Source organism: Chelonoidis abingdonii, chromosome 2 (genome assembly GCF_003597395.2).
Source record: "Chelonoidis abingdonii isolate Lonesome George chromosome 2, CheloAbing_2.0, whole genome shotgun sequence".
NCBI classification, from domain to species: domain Eukaryota; kingdom Metazoa; phylum Chordata; order Testudines; family Testudinidae; genus Chelonoidis; species Chelonoidis abingdonii.
The window spans coordinates 156,220,340-156,244,358 of NC_133770.1; the positions used below are offsets into that span (position 1 = coordinate 156,220,340).

The 24,019-nt window shown below is 44.7% G+C and overlaps 1 protein-coding gene across 2 annotated transcripts in view; it reads right to left on the reverse strand.

Moving 5' to 3' along the window:
- ANTXR1 (ANTXR cell adhesion molecule 1) overlaps positions 1-24,019 on the reverse strand; it is a 207,221-nt gene that overhangs the window by 49,269 nt on the left and 133,933 nt on the right. For both annotated transcript variants that reach the window (XM_032786627.2, XM_032786634.2), the window contains exons 15-17: positions 16,030-16,125; positions 12,974-13,141; positions 6,710-6,790 (exon numbers count right to left, since the gene is read on the reverse strand). In XM_032786627.2, coding sequence (XP_032642518.1) covers positions 6,710-6,790; positions 12,974-13,141; positions 16,030-16,125 — 345 coding nt within the window. The remainder of the gene's footprint in view (positions 1-6,709; positions 6,791-12,973; positions 13,142-16,029; positions 16,126-24,019) is intronic.

Genomic DNA, 24,019 nt, shown 5'->3' on the forward strand with positions numbered 1-24,019 from the left:
TGCAGGAGTCACCGTAAATACAGTAGAACCTCAAAGTTATAAACACCTCGGGAATGCAGGTTTTTCATAACTCTGAAATGTCTGTAACTCAGAACAAAACATTACGGTTGTCTTTCCAAAGTTTATAACTAAATGTTGACTTAAAACAGCTGTGAAACTTTACTATGCAGAAGAAAAATGCTGCTTTCCCTTTGTTGTTTTAGTAGTTTCTGTTTAACACAGTACTGTACTGTATTTCCTTTTTTGTTTTTGTTTTGTTTCTGCTGCTGACGCCTGATTCCGTACTTCCAGTTCCAAATGAGGAGTGTGGTTGACTAGTCAGTTCGTAACTCTGGTGTTCATAAATCTGAGGTTCTACTGTAAACAGTAATAACTATGCAATGCAATGCTGAAGCAAGAACCATGAGACACCCTGCTCATGGAGTGGTAGTGCTTAAAGGAACTGATTCCTTCAAGGCACTGCTTATATCAAAGTGGTGTTATCCTGGGATCTAGTCCAATTACTTTTCAGCTTCCAAAATAAACTGAGATTCTTTTCAGTTACTTTGCATCTTGCTTTATTTGTTTAGCTTTATACTTTTATGCTGACCGAGTGGGTGTATTAACGTAGCTACACCAAGGGGTTGGGCATCAACTCTTTTTTGGGAGGAGGAGAAAATGGAGAGAAATAAGGTGCAAATTGCTTTCACAAGGGCCCCCTTGTAGCTCTTAGAAATAGCACATGCTCAAGGGTTCCTGTCCGCAAATTTCAAGTGACTCTTTACAAGCTATTCCTTTTGCCTGCGAGACTCCAAATACTTATCTAAGCCTTTCCTAACAATACACTGTGCAGCGTTTCTCCTGGTGGAGGAAAGACAGGATTCAGTGGTAATGAATATAAAATGGATCCATTTTGAAGCTACTGGACTCAGAAGAGACCCTGTGGGGCTTTCTAGTTATCTCACTCCCAGACTGACTGACCAAGCTGGCGCTGCCTACGCTCACTATGTAGCATCCGGACAGGAGAGCAATGAAAGAGGCTACTGACTCTATGTCTCGAAGTGGTGTGGCAGATGAAAATATGCAGCACTGCTCTGAGAATCAGCCAGTGCAGAGGGGGAAGTGGACATGCCATTGCTTTCATTATGGGATAGGAGGAGACGGCAGACCAATGAGAATAATGAGAGATGGGTCCCGTCTCAGATTTGTATCAGAACTGGAGTTCTTCCCACACCTGGGAGTGTTTGGATTTGGGGGATCTGCTCAGTTATAAAGATCAGGTCTGGACCCCAGCATCCCCACTGAATGTTCTGCGGGGCGCCCAGCTCTAGGGAGTGTGCGGTTACAGTGGAAGCCGCAGATGAGGACCTCGCATCTGGTGGAACTCTTGTTGATAGGGTTATATGGGAACGGTTTCAATGCATTGCAGTGTGGAAATCCCAGGTCTGGTTATAGGGAGCTTCTGCCTGGAGACATGAGGGACAAAGTACACCTCTACCTCGATACGACGCTGTCCTCGGAAGCCAAAAAATCTTGCCACGTTATAGGTGAAACTGTGTTATATTGCACTTGCTTTGATCCACGGGACTGTGGGGGGGTCCTTTAGAGGAGGGTAGGAGGGTCAGGAGAGAATTTCTAAGCCAGCAGCTGACCTGCCCCATGCAGCAGTAGCGCTAAGCCCTGAGAGTTTCCTGCCTTCTGAAGCTAGCAAAGCCCAGCATTTACACATGGCTCTAGTGTATCAGGGCTGCCCTTTCAAACCAGCTGCGGCTCTGCTTTAAAATCACAAGGATCTCCTGGAATCATTGATGCCAGCAGCCTGGGTCTGTTTACTAACCTGCTGGCTGGAGCATTCAAGTACCAGCCCCTTCTGTCAGCACAAAGGACAAAAACAGGATAAAAAACAAATCTGTCATACAGATCTCTGTGAAATTCCCCATGACTGCAAATCACCAAGCTGCCAAAGATTTCATAACCTGGTAAGAACAGAGCTCATCCTTGCTGCTGCTAGCCACCACTGCACTGGCTGGTCTGAGTGTCTTACTCACAATCAATGCCACTGCTAAAGGTAATTACTTGCCACAGCCCAATTTACTCATGCCAGGAGGAGTCTCTCAACCTTACCATGCTGGCTAATGTTCAGTGCTGAAAAACCCCATGACTGTGAGAGTGTGCATGTGGGTGTCTGTCTGGGGAGGTGTGCATCTGGGTGGGTGGGTGAATGTGGGGTGTCTGTGTGTGGAATTGTGTGTATGGGGGTGACCGTGTGGAGAAGTATACGGGGGTAGATGAAGGTGTGGCCATATGGCTCTGTGCACACACATGATGCTAAAACAGTGGCCTCAGATGAAAAAAGCAATTGCATGAAAATGCCAACCAGAATGTCAGACAGGATGTACCATCTTCCCTGCCCACTTCTGAAGGGGAGCTATCCCTGATGTAAGGACTGTGATTCAAAGGAAGAAACCAGATCAAAGCTCTCCAGCCAGACTCCAGACCACATAACTGTCCTGCCTTCCTGACCATGGGACTCTTGTTTGCATCTATGGAAATTTCATGTCATTGTGATGAGATATGTGTTGCAAAGAAAACACACTGTTTGGTTAAGCAGAACTTCTGTGTGTCCTCAGTAGGGTTTCCTCATTTTTCATTTTGAGAAGGGGAATTTTATTTTTTATTTTTGTCTTTAGGGAACATAACACCGACTCTGGGGTGTGTCTGTATTTAGGTATCCAGGAGGCACAGAGAGCTGCAGCCTGGATTTATGGCTGTTTCCACATTGCCACTCTAAGCAACTCAGCACTAACCTTCGTGCTGGATGTCTCTTCAGTGCTGGGTGCCAATCATACCAAGGCGGGGATGTTTTTTATGAGCTAGTATTTGATGTGTGCTGGGCCAGCCCACGAAAAGAAGCTAACCTTAAGGTAACCTAGACTGTGCTGGATTTATAACGTCGGCTTCCACTTCCTCCACTGGAAAAGTGACCAGAGAACAATAGAGGAAGCTCTGAAGAGATCTCAAAAGGCTTATTTTATTCACTGGCTTTAATTAATTGATTACAAATAATTTTTAATTATATGCTTTTAAAATTTAATTGAACTGGCATCTTACTGTGCTCTCTGAGCCCCTCACACACCTGAGTGAATTTAGCCTCACTGGGTGAGGTAGCTATCATCCACTCCACTTTACATATGAGGAAAGCAAAGAGAAGTTAAGGGACTTGCCCAAGGTCACACAGGATGTCTGTGCCAGGAATATAAGCCCGGTTTTAAGACTCCCAGGTCAGTTCTTTAACCATTCTTCCTCCAAAGGTCAAAACATTACAGTCCTTTACACTACAAGGGTTTTTGTCTGAGGATCTCACAGCTTCAGACCTCTCTTATAGGTAGCAAAGTGTTCTGAACCTCCCAATTTTGCTGATGGGGGAAATTGGAGAACAGAGAAAGTAAACAACTTGCTCTAGTCCAGATCATCTACTGAGTCAGTGGCCATAGAGCCCATGCGTAGGTCTACGTAGCAAAAAAAAAAAAAGAAGACCCATGGTAGCAAGTCTCAAAGCCTGGGCCAACTGACTTGGGTGCACAGGGCTTGTGCTACAGGGCTAAAATAGCAGTATAGACGTTTGGGCTTGGACTGGAATCCGGGCTCTGAAACACAGCGAAGTGGGAGGGTCTTGGACCCCAGGCCTCAACCCAAGCCCACACATTTAGACTGCTATTTGTTAGCCCCAGTTCTGCAAACCTGGGTCAGTTACCCTGGTCTCAGACTCACTGCTATGGGTTTTTTTTTTTCAGTTTTTTTTTTTTTGCTGTGTACATGTACCCTCGAGTCCTAATTCTGATTGCCTTGTTAGACACTAGGCTGTACTCAAACTCCCAAAGCAGGAGAATTTATTTTGCATTAATTCAATTATACTTTCTCTAAGTGGCAGCATCTACTGTGCTCTCACTTGTTCAACACATGAGTTCTAGGACTATTTCCCCCTCACTTTAGGTTCAGCCTGTAGCTGAAAAATGTAGCAAATTTGCACGAACTTCAGGAAATGGCCCCACAGGCTTCACTAAGCATTCGATAAAGCGCCAGAGCAGCTATGCCTATAAAATACCCACAGATGTGCCATAGGCCCATAACAGGCCTACAGTCCTTGTACTCAGCTCCCATTGGCACAACTGGAAATGCCGCCAAGGAGTGGGCCATATGTACTGCTAGGTAAGACGACATAGATTGTAAGCTCTTTCAGGCAGTGACTGTCTTTTTGTTCTCTATTGCAAGTGAATTAAACTAAACCAAATTAAGCCCACTTTAATTCTGAAAGACAGCATCTACACAGGGGTTTAATGTGATTAAAGTAATCCTCATTGAATTCACACCTTTAGTTAATTTGAACTGGTTTTTCAGAGTGTCCCTGTCTAGATAAGTTGCTCCACTGCATGGACTTATTCGGATGCAAAACCAGTAAAAGAAAAGCAGGATTAATGCTGTGTTTTTGAAGGCAAAAAGTATAACTGGGTTCATAAAAGAATTAGAGAAATTCATGGAGTTCAGTGGAGATAAAGTCAATGGCTATTAGCTAATATAGCCAGGGATACAACCCCATGCTCTGAGTGTCCCTAAATCTCCATCTGCCAGAAACTGGGACTGGGGGACAGGAGATGGATCATTTGGAATTGCCCCATTCTGTTCATTCCCTTTGAAGCATCTGGCACCGGCCTTGTCAGAAACAGGATATTGGGCTAGATGTACTATTGGTCTGAGCCAGCATAACCGTTCCTATGCATGTGGAAGGCTGGACGCTGCTCTCAGTTATAATGATGTAGATCACTACTAACTCCGTTGGCTTCAGTGAAGTTACTCTGGATTTTCCCAGGTGTAACTGAGGGCAGAATCTTTCAACTAGCATAGTTTTAGCTTATCAAAGTACAAGACCAAGTACCTTTGAAGGCAGAAAGTATTAATACTTTTATTCAGAAACGCCCTACCCCCCAATTGGTACGGCAGCCAATGGAAAACTATATAGGCAGCCAAATATTACAGAACTATGGATCAATACCAAAAATATGACATGGTAGTTAGCACTGTTTCTTGTCTAGTTGAGTTTCCTCAAATCTTCTGAATGCTACACACCAATATGAACAAAATGAGCCAAATATGTTCCTGATGGAACACTGCTGCACTCAGCTGATTTATGCTAGGGATAAATTTGGCCCCCATCTACTAACTGTATACATAATTAGTACAATTCATAGATGGCTCAGTTATGCTGATTTAGCTATAGATAGACATATAATTGTGTGAGTGTATGTAGACAAGCACACGCATATAAAGATACATTCCCAGACTACAATAGTGCACTGTTAATGTTGCAAGTTTTCACAATTTAAGTCACAAGAAGTCAGTAAATGCAAAACTTATGGTTTCTACAATTTTATCAGCTTGCCCATATTGCATGTTTTGTATGTACTCTGATATGTGTTTTAGAATATAAACTACACATATGAATCTGTGTGTTTTAGCAGAAGAAAAATAGGAATAGAAAACAATTCATACGTGAAATGCAAAAGTTAACATTGGTATTGGTGCCTCAGCTTGTACTATTTATCCTTTCACCTTCAAGCAGGACATACAAGTCCATTGATTTTATTGGATTTTACTATCCCGTTCTCAGAAGATGTATGTAATCATAAGAACACATGAATAGATGCAGACCTATTATCTGTGCTCCTTCCTTCTATTCTATACTATTAATTATTCATGAAGCTGTGAGCCCAGGATCTTCTGTAGACAGAGCAAACATGAGAACAGATCCCCCATCCCACTTCATTTCACGCCTATCTCCTTCCATTATGGAGAGGTTTTTCATCTGCTAGAAATTAATATTGGAGAACCAACAGCTTTATGAGGTTCCAAATTAAGACACACAAAACCTGGATCTCAACCTTCAATCCCTGAACAGGAAAAACTCCAACTGACTTTAAAATTATGGAGTGAAATCCTGGCCCCATCACAGTCAGTGGGAGTTTTGCCATTGACTTCAATGAGGTCAGAATTTCACCCTTGGAGTGTATGACGGAGAACTAGGTCTTTGAGCAATGAGAAATGCATGTACATTTTACTTCTGCTTCCAAGATTCTAGCTAATTGAAAGTGGCCATAAAATTGTAACAGCAAAACAATATCAGATTGATAGTTTCTGCATAGATGGACAACTGCTATTGCAATGTGATCTATATAACTTAACCGTGTCAACAGGGTTCTGAGCCAAAGGAATCTGAACCCTTATGAATCTCAGTTGCATATGAATATCAGAGATGATAGCTCATCTCAATTGATTGGCCTCTTACAGTTGGTATGGCTACTTCCACCTTTTCATGTTCTCTGTATGTATAAATATCTTCTTGCTGTATGTTCCAGTCTATGCTTCCGATGAAGTAGGCTGTAGCTCACAAAAGCTTGTGCTCAGATAAATTTGTTAGTCTCTAAGGTGCCACAAGTACTCCTGTTCTTTGTGTGGATACAGACTAAGATGGCTACTACTCTGAAATCAGTTGCAAACAAAGTTCATGCAAGTGGCTAAGGTTGTTTCTGAGATGGCACGTTGGTATATAACAAAAGGGACAGACATTTCCCAGCGACACGACCATTCAGTCCCACTGGAGAAGGTACCTGGAAAGTTTGTGGGTTCGGGTGTTGTTTTTCTTTAAGTACAATAAATGTTATAAAAGGGACAGTACCTGGTCTCCAGGCTGTGGGCGCATCACAGACACACGATCATAGCCTTTTCGCAACAGGACCCAGAGAGCATCCAACTTGCCCTGCAATTACAAGAAATACGGTGAATTATTTTCAATAGGCTCAACAAGTGTTTGGTGAATAGCTCAGTTCGGAGGCAGCACAGCTTGGACCTCTATTTTGATTAAACTGAATGCTGTGGTTGTGAAAGGTGCTGGATCAGTCATGGAGTGTGATGTCCTCTCTCAACAGAAGCTCTATCAACACGTACTGTGGATTCAAAAAATGAAGTTTTCAAAGAGCAATTAGGCATTTGAGTCCTGTTGAAAATCAACAGAAGCTGAGTGACTAACTTCCATTTGTACCTTTGAAAATCTCCCTCAGTTCTTACGGGCCACTTAAATACCTGAAAGTGTGTTTAAAGTATGCGCAGTTCTAGTGCAAACTTCCCCACTCATCCCTCAGCTCCAAGCTGGGTGGGGACCATGTTGGGTTGAGGGGTCTCCATTGTCCATTCACTCCCTGGAATCTCTGCTGAGGTTACTGGTGAAAATGCTTATATAAATTCAGGAAACCGATCGGATGCATTTATACATGACATTCCCCGCCAATGCCTCCTTCTCTTCATTAACTGGGATGGAGTAGTGGGTTTGTAAGTAGTGATGGGTTTCCTATTAGCAGTGCCAGCTTGGTTCTAACTGCTACCATTCTGCTACACAGATCAGTCTGTTGGTTGCATTGTGAAAACCTGCCTGGGATTCATTAATGGAGCAGAGAATGAAAAACTATTTATCCAACCATCCATCTTCTCCAAGAGAGCTTGGTCATGACAATGTGCTATATAGAAACCCATTTAATCTTTCGTTTTATCTGCAGATTGGTAACAGAATATCAGGTTACCAAAGCTTGTGTGCTCATGTCTCTCTAGCTCTGTCCCTTATGCCAAGTCAGTGTCTGTGACTTTTTCCAGCAATCACAAACATCCTTCAAAACCTTGTATTCCTGTATCCTCAGTGTCAGTCTCCCCAAAGCTATCAGCCTCAGGCTGTAGTACTGTTTGTAGCAGCAATTAACCTCATTGTGTGGTCTTTCTTTGGCCTTAGCTAAAGAGAAATCTTACGTGTGATTGTAATTTCACATCTAGCTGAAGGATTTCAACAGGGGGAATTAGTTAGAAATAGAGCTGATTGGAAAATAGATTTTTTTTCCTGCAGAAAATGTCAAATTTCTATTGAAAAACAAAAATTTTCAGCTTGCAGCTGAAAATGGAAAATTCTTGGATTTTGGCCTTTCAGTTTTATAATAAAAAGCCAAAATTTTCCATAGAAAGTAGACACTGTGCATAAAAAATAAATTAAAAAAATGTATCATTTGGTCAAAAACCCATTTATCTGTCAAAAACAGTTTCAACAGGATGCTTTTGGGCAGTTCCCAGTTAGAGGCGACAGGCAGACGTGTGGGAATTCCTGCCTTTGTAGCACATCTGTGCAATCCCAATAAGGTATTCCTGTATTTCTGATTGGAATGAGGCAGTGAGAAAAGAGGCAAATACTGTGGTTGTTTTCCAGAAGAGTTTAACTAGGCCAGAAAAAATATACAGCTGTGCACAGCACCGTGTGCTCAGAAACATATATTCACTGCCCAGGGATTCCCCGTATTGTAATGTTTTTCCTGTCCCTTCTATAAGGGGCCACTCTTCCACTCCCAAAAATGAATCAGCTTCCCTGAGATCTGAAGAAGTGTTTTCCTGAGTGCAGCATGTTGGAATTTTTAATTTCCGGGGGAATGGAAGAGCAAAGAGGTATACCTAGCATATTTATCAAACACTCTCTGCATTTCTGCCAATTGAACCTCTCCAGGCTGAATGCACGATACTGGATTTTTTTGGGTACTGCTACAGAAGGATGTTTGAAGACATTTGCAATAAAATTATGGTCAATCTTGGATGCTGCTTGTGATTAACTGAATAGCTGCCAGCAGTACCACCTTTGTCAATAATATCCAGTACATTTTATCTGTGCACCAGGCAATGTATTTCCAGGGGAACCAATTTCCTTTGTGGATGGTTGAAGACATCTCAGTCTTTTTACTAGTTAATAACTTGAGACAGGAAAGAATCTCAGTCCAAAATATCCCTGACTTAAAGCAGGATCAGACCCATTTGCTATCTGGCCCATCAGGGCGGGAACTTGTTGTCTATTCTACATTTGTACAGCTCCTAACACAATGTGGCCCTGATTGTGGCTGGGGTACTCTGACATTATTATAATAATAATGGCCTAGAAATGACCTTAACTGTTGTGGAATGAAATTAAATAAAGGGAAATTTAAGCTGGATATCAGAAAAAAAAGTTCTCATAGTGAGAACCAACAAAGCGTAGAACAGTTTTTCAGGGAAATCAGCAGAAACCCCTTTGCTGGAATCCTTCTAGACATGGACTGCACAAACACGTAAAGCTAAAGAGAGAGCCAGTTCAGATGATCTTATCCTTATCTTGCTGGCAACTTTCACACTAGAGCAGGTGGGAACTTTTAATTCCCCCTCCCCCCCCAACCACCACGCACACAGAGAAAATGAACAATAAAGAAAGTTTTCATTTTTGAAAAAATTTTCAGTGGAAAAATTTGACTTTACCAATAAAGAATCTTTTTTTTTTTTAGTTTTTGAAAACCCAAAAAACCTAAAAAATTGCATCTGAAAACTGAAAGGTGTAATTTTTGGCTGAAAATATTCAGTTTTCCAAATAAATAAATAAATAAATAAATAAATGTCTTGTGGAGGAAAGAACATTTTTTGGTGTACAGCTGAAGACAAGTATGGGAGCAGAGGGCCAGACTGGAAGCTCAGATAAGCAGAGAGGGCTAGAGGTTGTATAAGGACAGCAGGGATCATGAGTCTGGAGGAAGTGGGGTAGACTGGGGCTCAGAGCTATGCAAATAATGAATTTTCTAGTTTGTTGCATTTCTCCCTTTCAGCTGGGCAAAGAGATTAGCAAACTGCTCTAACTAAACTGTTTTGCTTTGCTCCTTGGATTACTGAAGAACATAAGAACATAAAGAAACAACCAAACTGAGTCCGACCAAGCAGGGCCGCCCAGAGGGGAGGGCAAGGGGGCAATTTGCCCCAGGCCCCCACAAGAGTTTTTTGGGGTCCCTGGAGCGGGGTCCTTCACTCGGTCTGGGGACACTGGAAAACTCTCGCGGGGCGCAGGCCCCCAGAGCTTCTTCCGCTCTGGGTTGTTGTCGGCAATTCGGCGGCAGCAGGTCCTTCCTCTCTGGGACCCCCCGCCGAAGTGCCCCAAAGACCCGTGGCGGGGCGTCCCTCCGGCACTTAGGTGGTGGGTCCTGGGGTGGGTCTTCGGCGGCAATTCAGCAGTGGGGGCCCCCCATCGACAAAGACCCTAGGCCCCCTGAATCCTCTGGGCGGCCCTGTGACCAAAGGTCCATCTAGCCCAGTGTCCTGTCTTCTGATAGCAGCCGGTGCCAGGTGCCTCAGAGGGAATAAAAAGAACAGGTAATGATCAAATAATCCACTGGATTATACAGCTGATACATTTTTAAACATTTGAAAGAATGTTTAAGGTGTGGCGGGAAGGGGAATCCATTTGGTACCATCCAAATAAGTAACAACACTAAAGTCTGCTGTCTGACAGGGTATTTCAAGCTACAATATATCCACTCTCAACCAAAGGCAATCTACCTACTGGACGGACGCTCCTGGGGAAGCAAATGTAAAGGGAAGAAAAACTCCATCAGATAAAGTGACAAAACCCAGGAAATCCCGAGTGAAGGATAGTGCTTGTGCGACTGTGTGAAGCGAAGGATCACATCCAAAGGAAGAGAGATGATCATCCCTTAAATGTGAATTTCCTGCTTAACTTACCTCAAACATGGGTCCTAAGATTTGGTTTTGTGTTCTGCTTTATGAGGACTTTTTTTGTTGTTATTAGATTGCAACACACACATTATTTACCTTTCATACACTGAGTGAGGAGGTATTTTAAGCAGTGTAAAATAACCAGAGGGAATAGGATGTCTTGTTTAGCCAGTGGAGTTGTGCACACTTTGAGCACTGGGATGAAGGAATATTTAAGATGAACACATTAACACACAGGAGACATTTAAAGTGGGAGAGGCCAATGAGTCTGTGGAATATTCCCCCACAGGGAACAGTGGATGGTGATGTGTTATTTTCAAAGAAGACTGGAAAAAGCACTGAAGGATACACTTGAGTTAGCAATCCTGCTTTGGCTGGGTACATGGACTCAATGACCTAATAGGTCTTTCCTGCCTCTGGCTTTTGTAATGATGTGAGCACTTCCCTGCATAACATAATCCACATTCATCTCTGTACGTTCATGTTGTCCGAGGAAAAGATTTTACCAAGAGCAGAGTGGGGTGCTGGAAATTTTTCTGACTGTAGGGGAAGGGCTGTAGCAGATCATCAAGTTCCCAAAAATTGTTCCTTCTTTTCTGCTGAGTTCTCATGGATTGTGTTTAGGGAAAGTTTTGGATGCAGTTATTCCGTCTGCATGTGTTGTCTTTTGGGGGTCGTCCAGTGAGGGTGTGGTGGAGATTAATAACTAGGTAAAGTCTGTTCTACAGATGGGCTCAAGCCACTCATCGCTGTAGTATGTGAGCACCTTCCAGACATATGTTAAGCAGCATAGCTATCCTCTGTCCCATGTGGTTCATTCCCTCGCTTACCCCCTTCTGAGTGGTTTGTTTTGGTCGGGCTTTTTGTTAGTTGGTTTGAAATCTATCTGCTGCTCTGTGTTTATCTTAGGGAAGACAGGTCAGAGAACTGCCCCCAGCACTTGGAGTGCAAGGTTGTGAGGTTTGGGATGGTCCTTAGCTGTTGTGGGAGTTTGTTCCACAGTCTTGCACTGCCACAGCCTTGGCATAAATGAAAATCTGACCCTTAGCTTCCGAGGCTGCTCTAAGTCGGCAAGGGATGGGCAAGCTGCCAGGGCGCGGTGCAAGGAAGTTTCGCATCCTAGGCGAAACTTCTACCTTGCACCTCACCCCCAGCTAACCCCGTCCCCCCCCACAGCAGCTAACTCAGCCCCCCACCCAGGGAGCCCCCCCCGCAGCAGCTACCCCCTCCACTGCGATAGCTAACCCCTCTCCCCCCCATCCCCCGATGGCAATTAACCCTGCCTGGGGAGACTTCTTCCCTTCCTCCAGCAGCTAACCCTGTCTGGGGACACTTCCTGTGAAAACTAAGCCTGCCTGAGTAACCCGCCCCAGCTCACCTTGGCTCCACCTCCTCCACTGAGCACGTCGGCGCTGCTCTAATTCTCCTCCCCGCCCAAGCTTGCGGCGCTGATTGGAGGAGACTTAGAGCTGGGCTGTGTGCTCAGCGGAGGAGGCTGAGCGGAGGTGAGCTGGGGCAGGGAGCGGTTCCCCTGTGCGCCCCACCCCCTTGTTATTGCAGGCAATCCTCCCCGCGCGCCCCCCACCCAGCTTACCTCCACTCCACCTCCTCGCCTGAGGGGACTTTTAGGCACCCCCCAACCACTAGGCACCCTAGGCAGCCGCCTACTTTGCCTAAATGGTTGCATTGGCCCTGCAAGCTGCCCTGCAGTATTCCGAGTCCTGGTGACCCATGGTCATTGGCTGTCATTCGCTTTCTGCACAACAGAATCAGTCCTTAATTTCCTAGGAGCAGCTCTCCCTTGTGGCATCTGGCAAGAATTATTTTCTTCTTCACCAGGCTAATTATTAAGTAAGAGCAGGAGAGAGGTTTCTCTCTCTCTCTCTCTGCACTCAGAGAATGGAAGACTTACCTTTGCAGACTTTGTGAGGGTTTCAGGCATGAGTAGGGGAGAAAGCACTTTCAAAGGCTTAGCTACACCACTGCAAGAGCCCAGGGCCCCATTCCTCAAGTGCATTCTGGCTGCTCTGTACCACTCCAAAGCAGCCCTAAAGCCACCTTAACAGCCACTTCAGGCTCTCCACTGCCTAGTGGAACACTTGGGTAGTGGAGAGATGCTGCCATGGTTTTTACATTGCAGATAGCATGGAGGGAGAAAAGAAGCATGACTGGGGCTCCTTTATACCGAACAACCCCTTAAGGCAAAGGCATCTGGTGCAAGTTAAAACAGCCTTTGGGTGGACTCCCAGGTCTGGGACTGGGAACTTTACACAAAGTCACTCTCACTGCTTTAATCTTTGGACATGAAAACTCTTCATAAGGCTGTATGAGTGTTTAACATGTATCTACTGAAATCAATCTATGGATAATGTACCTGGATAAGACCTACCTTGATTGGCGTGTACCACCTCTGGGGAGAAGAGGACCTGCGCATACCATTCCCCAGGTTCCTGGGTTCGGGGAATTCATATTCTTGCTCTGGCATCTTCACTCTGGCATTCTTGGCTTTCTCTAGTTTAGCCCCTTCTTCCGTGGACCCCTTTTCTCCCCAGCGGACCTAAGAAGAAAAACATTGTTGGCATCTTAAAATAGCATCTGCTGTTGAAAGTAAAGCTGCAACATTTGAATCTGGATCTAGATTTTCCATTGTCCAGATTCACTGTTGAGAGAGGGACAAAACTGCAAAGTTTGAGTTTACACTGGGGCTTTGAGTGCTGGGATCTGGGGCTTTGGTTCAGTCCCATCTCTCCTGATTGCAGTTGCAAGGAGTTCCCACTCTGGGCATTTTGGCACATGTAGATACTGGGTTTTCTAGAAAAGGAGAAGATCATTTGCCTCAGAGGAGACAATTGTATAGAATCTAGAGGTCTTTCCTTACTTCAAACCTGATTCTGAAACCATCAGTCCTCATTCATGCAGGAAGTTCCACTGGAGTCAAAAGGGCCAGTTGCTTGAGTTGGGGTTGGTAGAAGCAGCAGAAAATTCAATTGCAGAGGGCTAGCTACACCCCTACAAGAGTCCAAAGTCCCATTCCTTAAGTATATTCTGGATGTTCTGCACTTGCTCAGTGGAACAATGATTACTAAACCATTGGAACAACTCACCATGGGATGGGGTAGATTCTCCATCACTAGAAGTCTTTAAATTGAGACTGGATGTCTCTCTAAGGTTACGTCCGGTATGTAGAGTACAGACACTGCGTGCCCTGCTAGCATGGGTATAAATAGCAGTGTAGACGGCAAGGCACGGCTTAGGTGAGTAGAGTGCCCTAAACAGCTGAATCCTCAGGGTATGCACCCTACACAGCTCTCTGCACATCCAAGCAGGGCCTCCCATGTCTAAACAGCTATTTTTAGCAGTGCGATATCCTGCTGACTCCCTGCTGCCAGAGCCTTTGTGAAAGACTCCAGTGGTGGGGAAAGGCTCTGGTAGATCCCCGCTGCCAGAGCTTTTCACTGTGATATGCAGCTACACTCAGCAGTGACAAGTGTGGACGCAGCCTGCCTTTTAGTGTGGTGTGTAGCTACGCACGTAGTACCTGTACTCTACGGGTAGGATGACCAGACATCAAGTGTGAAAAATTGGGATGGGGGTGGGGGGCAATAGGTGCCTATATAAGAAAAAGCTCCAAATATTGAGACTGTCCTATAAAATTGGGACATTTGGTTACCCTATCTACACGCCACCGTAAGTGTAGACAAAGCCTAAAAGATACACTGTAGCTCAACCATAAGTTACAGGTGCTACTTTATGGCTTGTGTTATGCAGGAGGTCAGACTAGACAATAGTCCTCTATAATAATAGCCCCATAATGGTCTCTTCTGGCCTTGAAGTCAATGGGCTTCATTCTCATTGCCCTGTATCATGGGTTGTGATTGACACCAGTGCAAAGTGAGCGGTAAATGCTACCTTTCTGATTGGATAGCGTTTTACTTCCCCAATACACTAATTTCGCACTGGCGTTAAATTACTGAAGGGTAACAGAAAACAAGAAGGCTCTAACATCTGTAGAGCATCAAAGCCAAAAACTCCCAAGGCTCTTTCTCCTTTGTGCTCCATTGACAAGTGAGAAAATGGGAAAGGCAGTGTTATTACCTGCCACGACTTAATGTTATGGGCTATTGACAACATGGGTTATTAAAAAAAGACAAAAGAAAATAAAAAAACCAACAAATTCCATTTGGGTTTTTATTAAAAATTGATTCCTGACATGCATCCAACACAGTGCGGTTCCGCACAATTCCCTTCAGGCAGCTCCAGAGGAACCAATACAGTGTTTTATGAAGACAAGGAAAGTACCTTGCACTCCTGCAGACCAACATGGCTTAGGGCTTGTCTACACTTAAAATGCTGCAAGTATGCCAACGAGGTGCTTCAGTGAAGATACTACCTACACAGATGGGAAGGGTTCTCCTGTCAGAGTAGGTACACCACCTCCCTGAGAGGCAGTAGCTAGGTTGACAGGACAATTCTCCCATTGGCCTATTGCTGTCTACACAGGGTTATTTCACACCTCTGAGCGACACAATTATACTGACCTAACTTCCTTGTGTAGACCAGGCCTTAGATGTGCATAGAAGAGGGCATAGATCCCTGATTTCCATGCTGCTTCCATGAAATCTCCTCCTTCTTTCAGACCCTACTTCAGGGCTTTCCACAGAAGCCCAGTTTTCTCCCTGTAGACAACTTTGAGTTCTCAGGTCTTTTATGAGGCCCAGGTATTTCTCAGGCTGTCATCTGTCCCCAATTAGTTCTGCCCTTTTAAGCTGGGAGGCAGGTCATTATGGTTCAGGGAGGCCTGGTCCCAATTCGTCTCAAAGGAGCCAGTCACAGAAAAGTGAGAGAAACTGTTATGTTTCCTAGCAGAACAAAATGAAAAAATGCAGAGTTTGGAAAAACTTTCAAATTTTTCATTTTGAAAATTGTTTGGGGGATGGGGGTTGAAAAAAAAATCTTGATGAAAATGGACATTTCCATTTACTAGGAAAGCCATTTTGGGTGGTGGTATGGAAATCTGACCATCCCTTATCAACAGAAACTTGCCACTGGTAGAGATAAGCAGTCAACAAAACACAAGAGAGCAAACCAAAGCATTCACAGAGCCCACTGAAGAACAATCAGCGACTTACACCAACTTTTTCCAACATGGGTGTCTAAAGTTAGGCTCCTAAACCCATATTTCAGCTGGAATTTTCAAAGGAGAGCCCAAGAAGGGTAGGTGCCTAACTCCTATTGAATTTCAATGGGATTCCTGAATAAATGCCCTGATTTTCAGAGGTTCCATATACTCACATTGACCTCAGTGGAGTTACTTCCAATTAATACTGGCATCCTAGAGAGAGAGGTCTCACCTCCTATTTGTTTCCCTCTGGGAGAATGTCAGAAGGCTCTTGTGGCTGAGTTTACAAGTGAGTTTTCCTGGTACGTAAGCAAATATTTTTTTACCTCCATCCTTTTAATGCCACCAACACCTCGCCCACCATAGTAAGAAGCATCGACTGTTGGCCACTTCTTCTTAGGAAGGCCATCGTCATCTTCTTCCTATCAGATAGAAAGGAGATAGATACATCACGGCATTGCGTTGTCAGTGGACACAAATGGATGACTAAGTAAAAGACAAACATAGACCATAAGACCTCTTTACATGGGTTATGTTGAGCCAGGTTAGCTTACTGAATCTAGCTTGAATCCAACTAGCACTGGTAGCAACAGCAGTGAAGACAGTGCAGCGTGGGCTTCAATGCAGGTAGTGTAAACCCAGCATGGACCCTGGATATGTACTCAGCTCACTAGCCTGCATTATGTTGCTTTCACTGTTATATTGCCTGCTAGCTGGACTCATGCTAGCTCAGGTAGGCTAGCCCATGCACAACTTTTGCTGTGTACACATGATCATTAAGTGGCAGAGAGCTGTAAAGGGGTCTAGATCTTTTGGTGGTTATTTTTCAGGGGATGTGCATTCCTGTTAAGAAGATATTGTTTGGGCTATGAAATAACACCACTTGACAAGTACAATCCTGCCCCAGCAAAACAACTTGTTTTGTTTTAAATAGACTGTCTTGCATCATCTCTGAATTCTGAGAAGTAAATGGGTTGATCCCACAATGTTTTCAAGTTACAAAATCATTACTTGAAATCTGGTTGAGACCGCCTTAAAACAGAAGAAAGAAGGAGGAGGAATACTGGGCCAGATCCTGAGGTATGGCCAAAAAACACTCAGCACAGCTCAGGAAGGAGGCATGAAAGTGGCTTTAAAACATCTTTGCACTCCCCCAATCCTGGGGCCTTCTGGGTGCTGCTCTGGGTACCTATACTGGCTGTCGGTGGCAACAAGGAGCAGATCAGGGGGACTGATTTCCAATGCTGGTGGAACCCTTCTGCAGTCAGATAAGCCTGTTTAGGATCTGTAAGGATGGTGTCCTTAGCCTTTGTTTGCCAGAAGCTGGGAATGGGCTGCAGGGGATGGATCACTTGATGATTACCTGTTCTATTCATTCCCTCTGGGGCACCTGGCATTGGCCACTGCCGGTAGATAGGACACTGGGCTAGATGGACCTTTGGTCTGACCCAGTATGGCTGTTGTTATGTTCTTAAGGGTACATATAGCAAAGTGGCCCACTGTGTACATTCGATATGAGACAAGTGTCAGCAAACTAAAAGTATGTCTACACTACAGGATTATTCCGATTTTACAGAAACTGGTATTTGGAAACAGATTGTATAAAGTTGAGTGCACGCGGCACACTAAGCACATTAATTCGGCAGTGTGCGTCCATGTACCGAGGCTAGCGTCGATTTCTGGAGCGTTGCACTGTGGGTAGCTATCTCATAGCTATCCCACAGTTCCCACAGTCTCCCCCGCCCACTGGAATTCTGGGTTGAGATCCCAATGCATGATGGTACAAAAACAGTGTCGTGGGTGATTCTGGGTAAATGTCGTCAGTCAATCCTCCCTCCATGAAAGCAATGGCAGACAATCATTTTGCGCCCTTTTCCCTGGATTGCCCTGGCAGATGCCATAGCACGGCAACCATGGAGCCCGTTCAGCCTTTTTTCACTGTCACCATATGTCTACTGGATGCTGCTGACAGACACGGTACTGCAGTGCTACACAGCAATATCCCCTTGCCTTTGCAAGTTAGCAGAGATGGTTACCAGTCCTATTGTACCATCTGCTGCTTTGCAAGTTGGCAATGACAGTTACCAGTCATATCTGTACATCTGTGGCTGTCATGGGTGACTCCTGGTGGCTCGGTGAGGTGGCCAGTTGGGCAATAGACAAAAGGAAATGGAAATGGATCCCTTGAATCCAGTCCCTTCTTTTACGTTTTGTTCTACAAAGTAGAGTCGTCCTCGCCATATGGCAAGCTACTAAGATTACTCAGAGCAGCAACGCGATCGGGTCAACGCCCAGACAGTCTCGCGAATGATGAGCTCTAGCTTTTAGGGGTCCCTGCAACAACCTCACCATTGCTTCCCTCTCCAACCCATCCTCGTGCTACGTAGACATGTCCCCATTGTCTGTTGAGTGAAGTCATTAGGAATGGCAGAATAAGAAGACACTTTTAGTGAGATAAATGTGTGAGAGAGCAAGCCTCCAGGCTGCTATGTAGTGCAGAGGACTGAATCTCCAGGAGACAAAGCTTAAAGGGAATGACAGACAGTCATTCCCATTTTGCCCAGGCGCCTCGGCGACCGACTAAGGCCGCCTGGAGCACTCATTGGGATGACGATGATGGATACCAGTCCTATTGCACCGTCTGCCATCAGGAAGGGAAGGCAATGGGATGCTGCTGTGTAAGGCTGCAGCACCGCATCTGCCAGCAGCATCCAGTAGACATACAGTGACATTGAAAAAAGGCGAGAAACAATTTTTTTCCCTTTTCTTTCATGGGGGGTGGGGGGGGAAGATTGACAACATATACCCTGAACCACCCACGACAATGTTTTTGACCCTTCAGGCATTGGGAGCTCAGCCAAGAATGCAAATGGTTTTCTGAGACTGCAGGAACTGTGGGATAGCTGGAGTCCTCAGTCCCCCCTCCCTCCCTCCATTTGATTCTTTGGCTTTCCGTTACGCTTGTCATGTAACACTGTGCTGAGTCCCTGCTGTGGCCTCTGTCTATCATAGCCTTGGAGATTTTTTCAAATGCTTTGGCATTTCGTCTTTTGGAATGCTCTGATAGAACAGATTCATCTCCCCATACAGAGATCAGCTTCAGTATCTCCCGTACGGTCCATGCTGGAGGTCTTTTTTGATTATGGGTCTGCATAGTCACCTGCGCTGATCAACGCTCCACATTGGGCAAACAGGAAATGAAATTCAAAAGTTCGTGAGGCTTTTCCTGTCTACCTGGCCAGTGCATCCCAGTTCAGATTGCTGTCCAGAGCGGTCACAATGGTGCACTGTGGGATAGGTCCTGGAGGCCAATACCGTCGAATTGCGGCCACACTAACCCTAATCCGAAATGGCAATACCGATTTCAGCGCTACTCCTCTTGTCGGGGAGGAGTACAGATATAAATTCGATATAAACTCGTAGTGTAGATCAGGCCTAAGGGTCTCAGAGAACAGAAGGGGTAAAAAACTAAGAGGCAAGAGAGATTCACTTTTTTAGGGATTCAAACTTGCTTGTCCAGACAAAAATAAAAGAGGCCCCGATAACTACCGGGGTGTAAATACTAAGGAGGGACAAGAATGCTCTGAAGTGGTTCAGGATGACATTACCAAGAAGAACAGGATGCAAGTGAGCAAATGTAGGCTGAATATTAGAAGACAGTCTTAATAATGATCTTTGACTGGTGTAATCTACGAGGGAGACTGTCCTTTAAAGATAGACACAAACACTCTGCTGGTGCGACTTCGGTGGCTTTACTGGATTTATGCTCACTATGTAAATCCAGTAAATTCGGCTCACTGTGTAAAAATGGAAATCCTGATCCTGCAAAAGCTTAAGCATGTGCTTAGCTTTACACACAATGAGTATTTCCACTGAAGTCAGTGGGACTGTTCACTGTTCATAAAAGGGAAACACATGCAGAATCAAGGTCTAAGTAAAGGCATTAGGATTTGGCCCAGTGAATTCTATTAAAGCGTAGTAAAGTCCCCCTCAAGGTAAGTGACTGAGACTTGATTGCCTTAGTTATTTAAAAATGAACTGGAGAAAGCCCTAGACGGGTTCTCAAACTGGGGGTCATGACCCCTCACAGGGTTACATGGGGATCACAAGCTGTCATCTTCCACTCCCAAACCCTGCTTTGCCTCCAGCATTTATAATAGTGTTAAATATAAAAATGTTTTTAATTTATAAGGGTCTTAGGGTCACATTCAGGGCTTGCTGTGAAAAAAGGGTCATCGGTACAAAAGTTTGAGAACCACTATGCAGTAGGTGACAATCCTGACTGGTCCCAGGGCAATGCACTATCTGACCCTCATGGTTTATAATTTCCATGATTCTCAAATTGAGCTGAGAATTGGCAAAACAGAAAAGCAGAGCTGGCTAGAAAAGGGGACGCATTTTCCATGAAAAAATGTAGGAAGAAATATTTTTTTCTTTCTTTTCTTTCTAAATTGTTCACAAGAGCATTCCAGGGTTTTGAACAAAAAACAAAAACTCTTTGAGTTTCAAAAATCAAAACCAAGAAAAATACATTTTTAACTAAAAATTTTTTTTAGTTTTTCATTGAATAACCAGAAAATTTTTAATTTCCAAACACAGGCATTCTTTTGTCAATTTTGTTTTTCAGTTGGAAAATTTTGACTTGGTCCAAAGAAAAGCTAATGATTAACTAACAACTGCAAGTTTCTTCTTTGCTGAAGCCTCTCTCTCTTTGCTGAAACATAAGAACTTAATATCTCTGGCATGAATTTTTCCATGAGGATTATTTTTTTAATTGGGAGCAAAGCCATCCAAATATTTTCCTTCAGCGTCTTTCTTTCTTTCTTTCAGCACAAACTGGCCTTCTCACAACAGGAAATGCCAAGACTTAAGAAATCTTCCCCACAAGCCTTATTAGCTCTGCGAGTCTTTTCAGACCTTGGAAGGAGGCGTGTCTGCCAAAAGAACAACAAAAATTACACCCCCTCTTCTCCTGAATGGCTACAGCATAGGCTTGGAAAGCAAGAGTCACATGCCCACTGCAGGATGGGGCTGTTTACATGATTTGTAGGCACAGGCAATTTTGCTATACAAGCACGGAAAACACCCTTGATGTGCTTCAGACTTGGCCAGAAATTCAACAGGACACATGAGTAGCTAAAACAAAGGAAGCACAAACATATAGAGAGAGGCAGATGGATCACAGGTCTGGGCCCATTAGTATCACTGTCCCTATTTTACAGTCTGAGGCACAACAGGGCATGGATCAGCATTCATGTCGCACTGCACTGGGCCAGGCAAGCTAAAGATCCAACCAGCGGACCAAATTCAGTGATGAATCCTGGTCACTTGTTCCCTGAGGCACGTTGTGCATACACTAAGGAGAATCTGAAGCACAGAGGGGTGACTTTCATAGATTCAGAGGCCAGAAGGGGACCATTGCAATCATCTGTGTAACGTGGGCCATAAATAAGGTCAGACAGCAAGTTGATGGCAGAGTCACAAATAGAACCCAAAGGTCTGGAGCCCACTGCAGTTCTTTAGCCTCCAAACCATCCTTCTTCTCAGTTAATAATGTGGGGCCAAACACTGAAGTCCATGCTCAGTCATGAGTCAGTCCTTGTTCAGACCACCCTTCCACTGATGGCAACAGGAATTTTTCTTGCGTAAGAACTGAGTCAGAGTTGAGAAAGGATTTTCAGGCTTTGGCCCAGCAGTGATAGAAAAACGAGAACCCTAAAAATCCAAGTGTGTTTCAGGAAGTTGGAAAATGACTGTATGAAAGTTGGCATCTTTCCACCCCAAATATCTGCTTTAGATGGAACTGGAGTTAAATTAAACATAAAAGAAGATGCCGACACAGATAAATTTTTGGAGCCAGAGATCCAGCTACATAAACAGCCAGATGACAAAAAAACAAAGATCTTTGTCTCATATTTTGTACTAGGCTCCACGTTCTTCAACCCTGATCTGAGGGAACCTTATTTGTAGTTGACATAAGGATAATTCAAGCTCCCCTAGGGGCATCTGAACCACTCAGGGCGAGAATTCAAACTGAATTTGAACAGATATGAAAATGCTTGGACACCTTCCCCTCTTCCCTGCCTTAATAATTATTTTCACAGTGGCCTCTGCACTGCTGGAGCCTCACCAGAATAACATTTATGCAGCACTTTGCTTGCTCAAAGCACTGTATAGCCATTAATAGCCCTGTTCCCCGCCACATGGCTGAGCATTATTATCCCCATTTTACAACAGAGGAAACGAGGCACAGAGTGGCAAAATATGACTAGTGGAAGGCCAGTAGAGGATCCTGGATTAGAACTCACTGTCTCCTTCTTCCCAGCGTCTCCCAGTCATGCTGCCATTTTCCATCAAAGCCCCAAAATGCCTCCAGAAAGGCTGCTCTCATGGGAGTGATGGAGTGACCAGGAGAGGGCAGCCCTACTAATCCAGCAAGACAACCTGTTCTCAAGAGACTTTTTGCTCAATTTTGCAGACTCCAACAGTTGGTATACGATTCTGATCAGCATCCAAAACCCAAGCCTGCAAGTCCTGTATGGGCGCAGCTCCCACTGGCTCCGGGAGTAGTTCTGCAGGCAGAGGGCTCCCATGCTCTTGCATTTATCTGCCCTAGAACTCCACAATGGAAATTCTGTCCTGTGTTCTGGGCGTAAAGGGGCAGTGAGACACCCTAGGGAAATACTCGTGACTCCAAGGGTCTCTCCAGCACATGGAGAGATATCCTTACTGTGTTTGCAGTCCCTCAGAAGGAGTCATGCTAGGGATCATATGGGGCAGGAAGAGGCATGTGTGAGTAGTAGGGATTGCCAGGTGCTCAGTTTTTGACCGGAAAGTCTGTCAAAAAGGGGACCTGGCAGTGTCCGGTCAGATGTCCTGACCGGACATCAAAAGCCCAGTTACTGTGGGGCGGGGGGAGGTGCCTGGTCATTAACGCCAGCCCCTGCTCACCTGGGGTTGCCTCCTACTTGCATGCAGGCTCCTTGTCAGGCTGCAGCAGCTGGGATGGGGAGGGAGGTGGAGATGATCCAGTGAGCAATGAGGGGAGGGAAGGAGAGGAGCGAACAATGGGGGCAGGTCCTTGAGAGAAGAGGCAGAGCAAGGTAGGGGGCTTGAAGGAAGAGGCAGAGCAACAGGTGGGGCCTGTGGAAGAGGTAAAGCAGGGGTAGGCCTTGAGGTGAAGAGTCTGGGGAGTGTCTAGTTACCAGCAATAGGAAAGGTGGCAATCCTAGTGAGCAGTCCTGTGCACTCACTATTCACTAGTTGCCACAAGTCCCATAGAAATCATGCTCTAACCAGTGCTGGGGGCCAAACTGGAGCCCAGCTGCCCCAAGATGGAGAAGGGGCTGGGATGAATCTCCCGAGGATCATTCCTGACCAGTATTCTGGTCTGCTCACTCCTTGCCATCTGTGCTCTGGCTGCCAGCCTGTGCAACGTAGATGGTGTCTTTCAACTCCATCACTTGCTGCCAGCTGTAGTTTCCTGTACAGCAGGGGTTCTCAAACTGGGGGTCGGGACCCCTCAAGGGGTCATGAGGTTATTAAATGGGGGGTTGTGAGCTGTCCACCTCCACCCCAAACCCTGCTTTGCCTCCAGCATTTATAATAGTGTTAAATATATTAAAAAGTGTTTATAATTTATTAGGTGGGGTGCACTTAGAGGCTTGTTATGTGAAAGGGGTCACCAGTACAAAAGTTTTAGAACCACTGCTGTACATGAACATAATTGCTGTTTGGAAACAGAGAATTTCTCCTAAATTAATTCTGCAAATTCAGGATTTTTTTTTTATAGCAAATGAAACAAATATATGGTTGATTGCTATTGAAAATCCTGAATTACAGAATTAACTCAGGACAAATTCTTTGTTTGTAATATTATATATTTCAGCCAGGCCAGCTGGCTCTGGACAAATGGATTTATGTTGCTGAGGGCAGAATGAAGCAAGTGTGCAACATGTGGTGCCTATTGACTGAGTTGGATGCCATATTTCTCAGCTACCTGGCTGTCTTGAGAAAGATCAGAAACACTTAAGATTAAAGGCTGCATAAGAGATTCGTACTTGTTTTAATTTATTTTTTTATAGGCTGTCTCTTCATGTCACTATAAAAAAAAATTAGCTGACCGACCAGCAGCTTCCACCACTCAAATGTTCTCCTTAACCTAAAGTATCAGAGGGGTAGCCGTGTTAGTCTGGATCTGTAAAAGCAGCAAAGAGTCCTGTGGTACCTTATAGACTAACAGACGTATTGGAGCATGAACTTTCGTGGGTGAATACCCACTTCATCAGATGCATGTAGTGGAAATTTCCAGGGGCA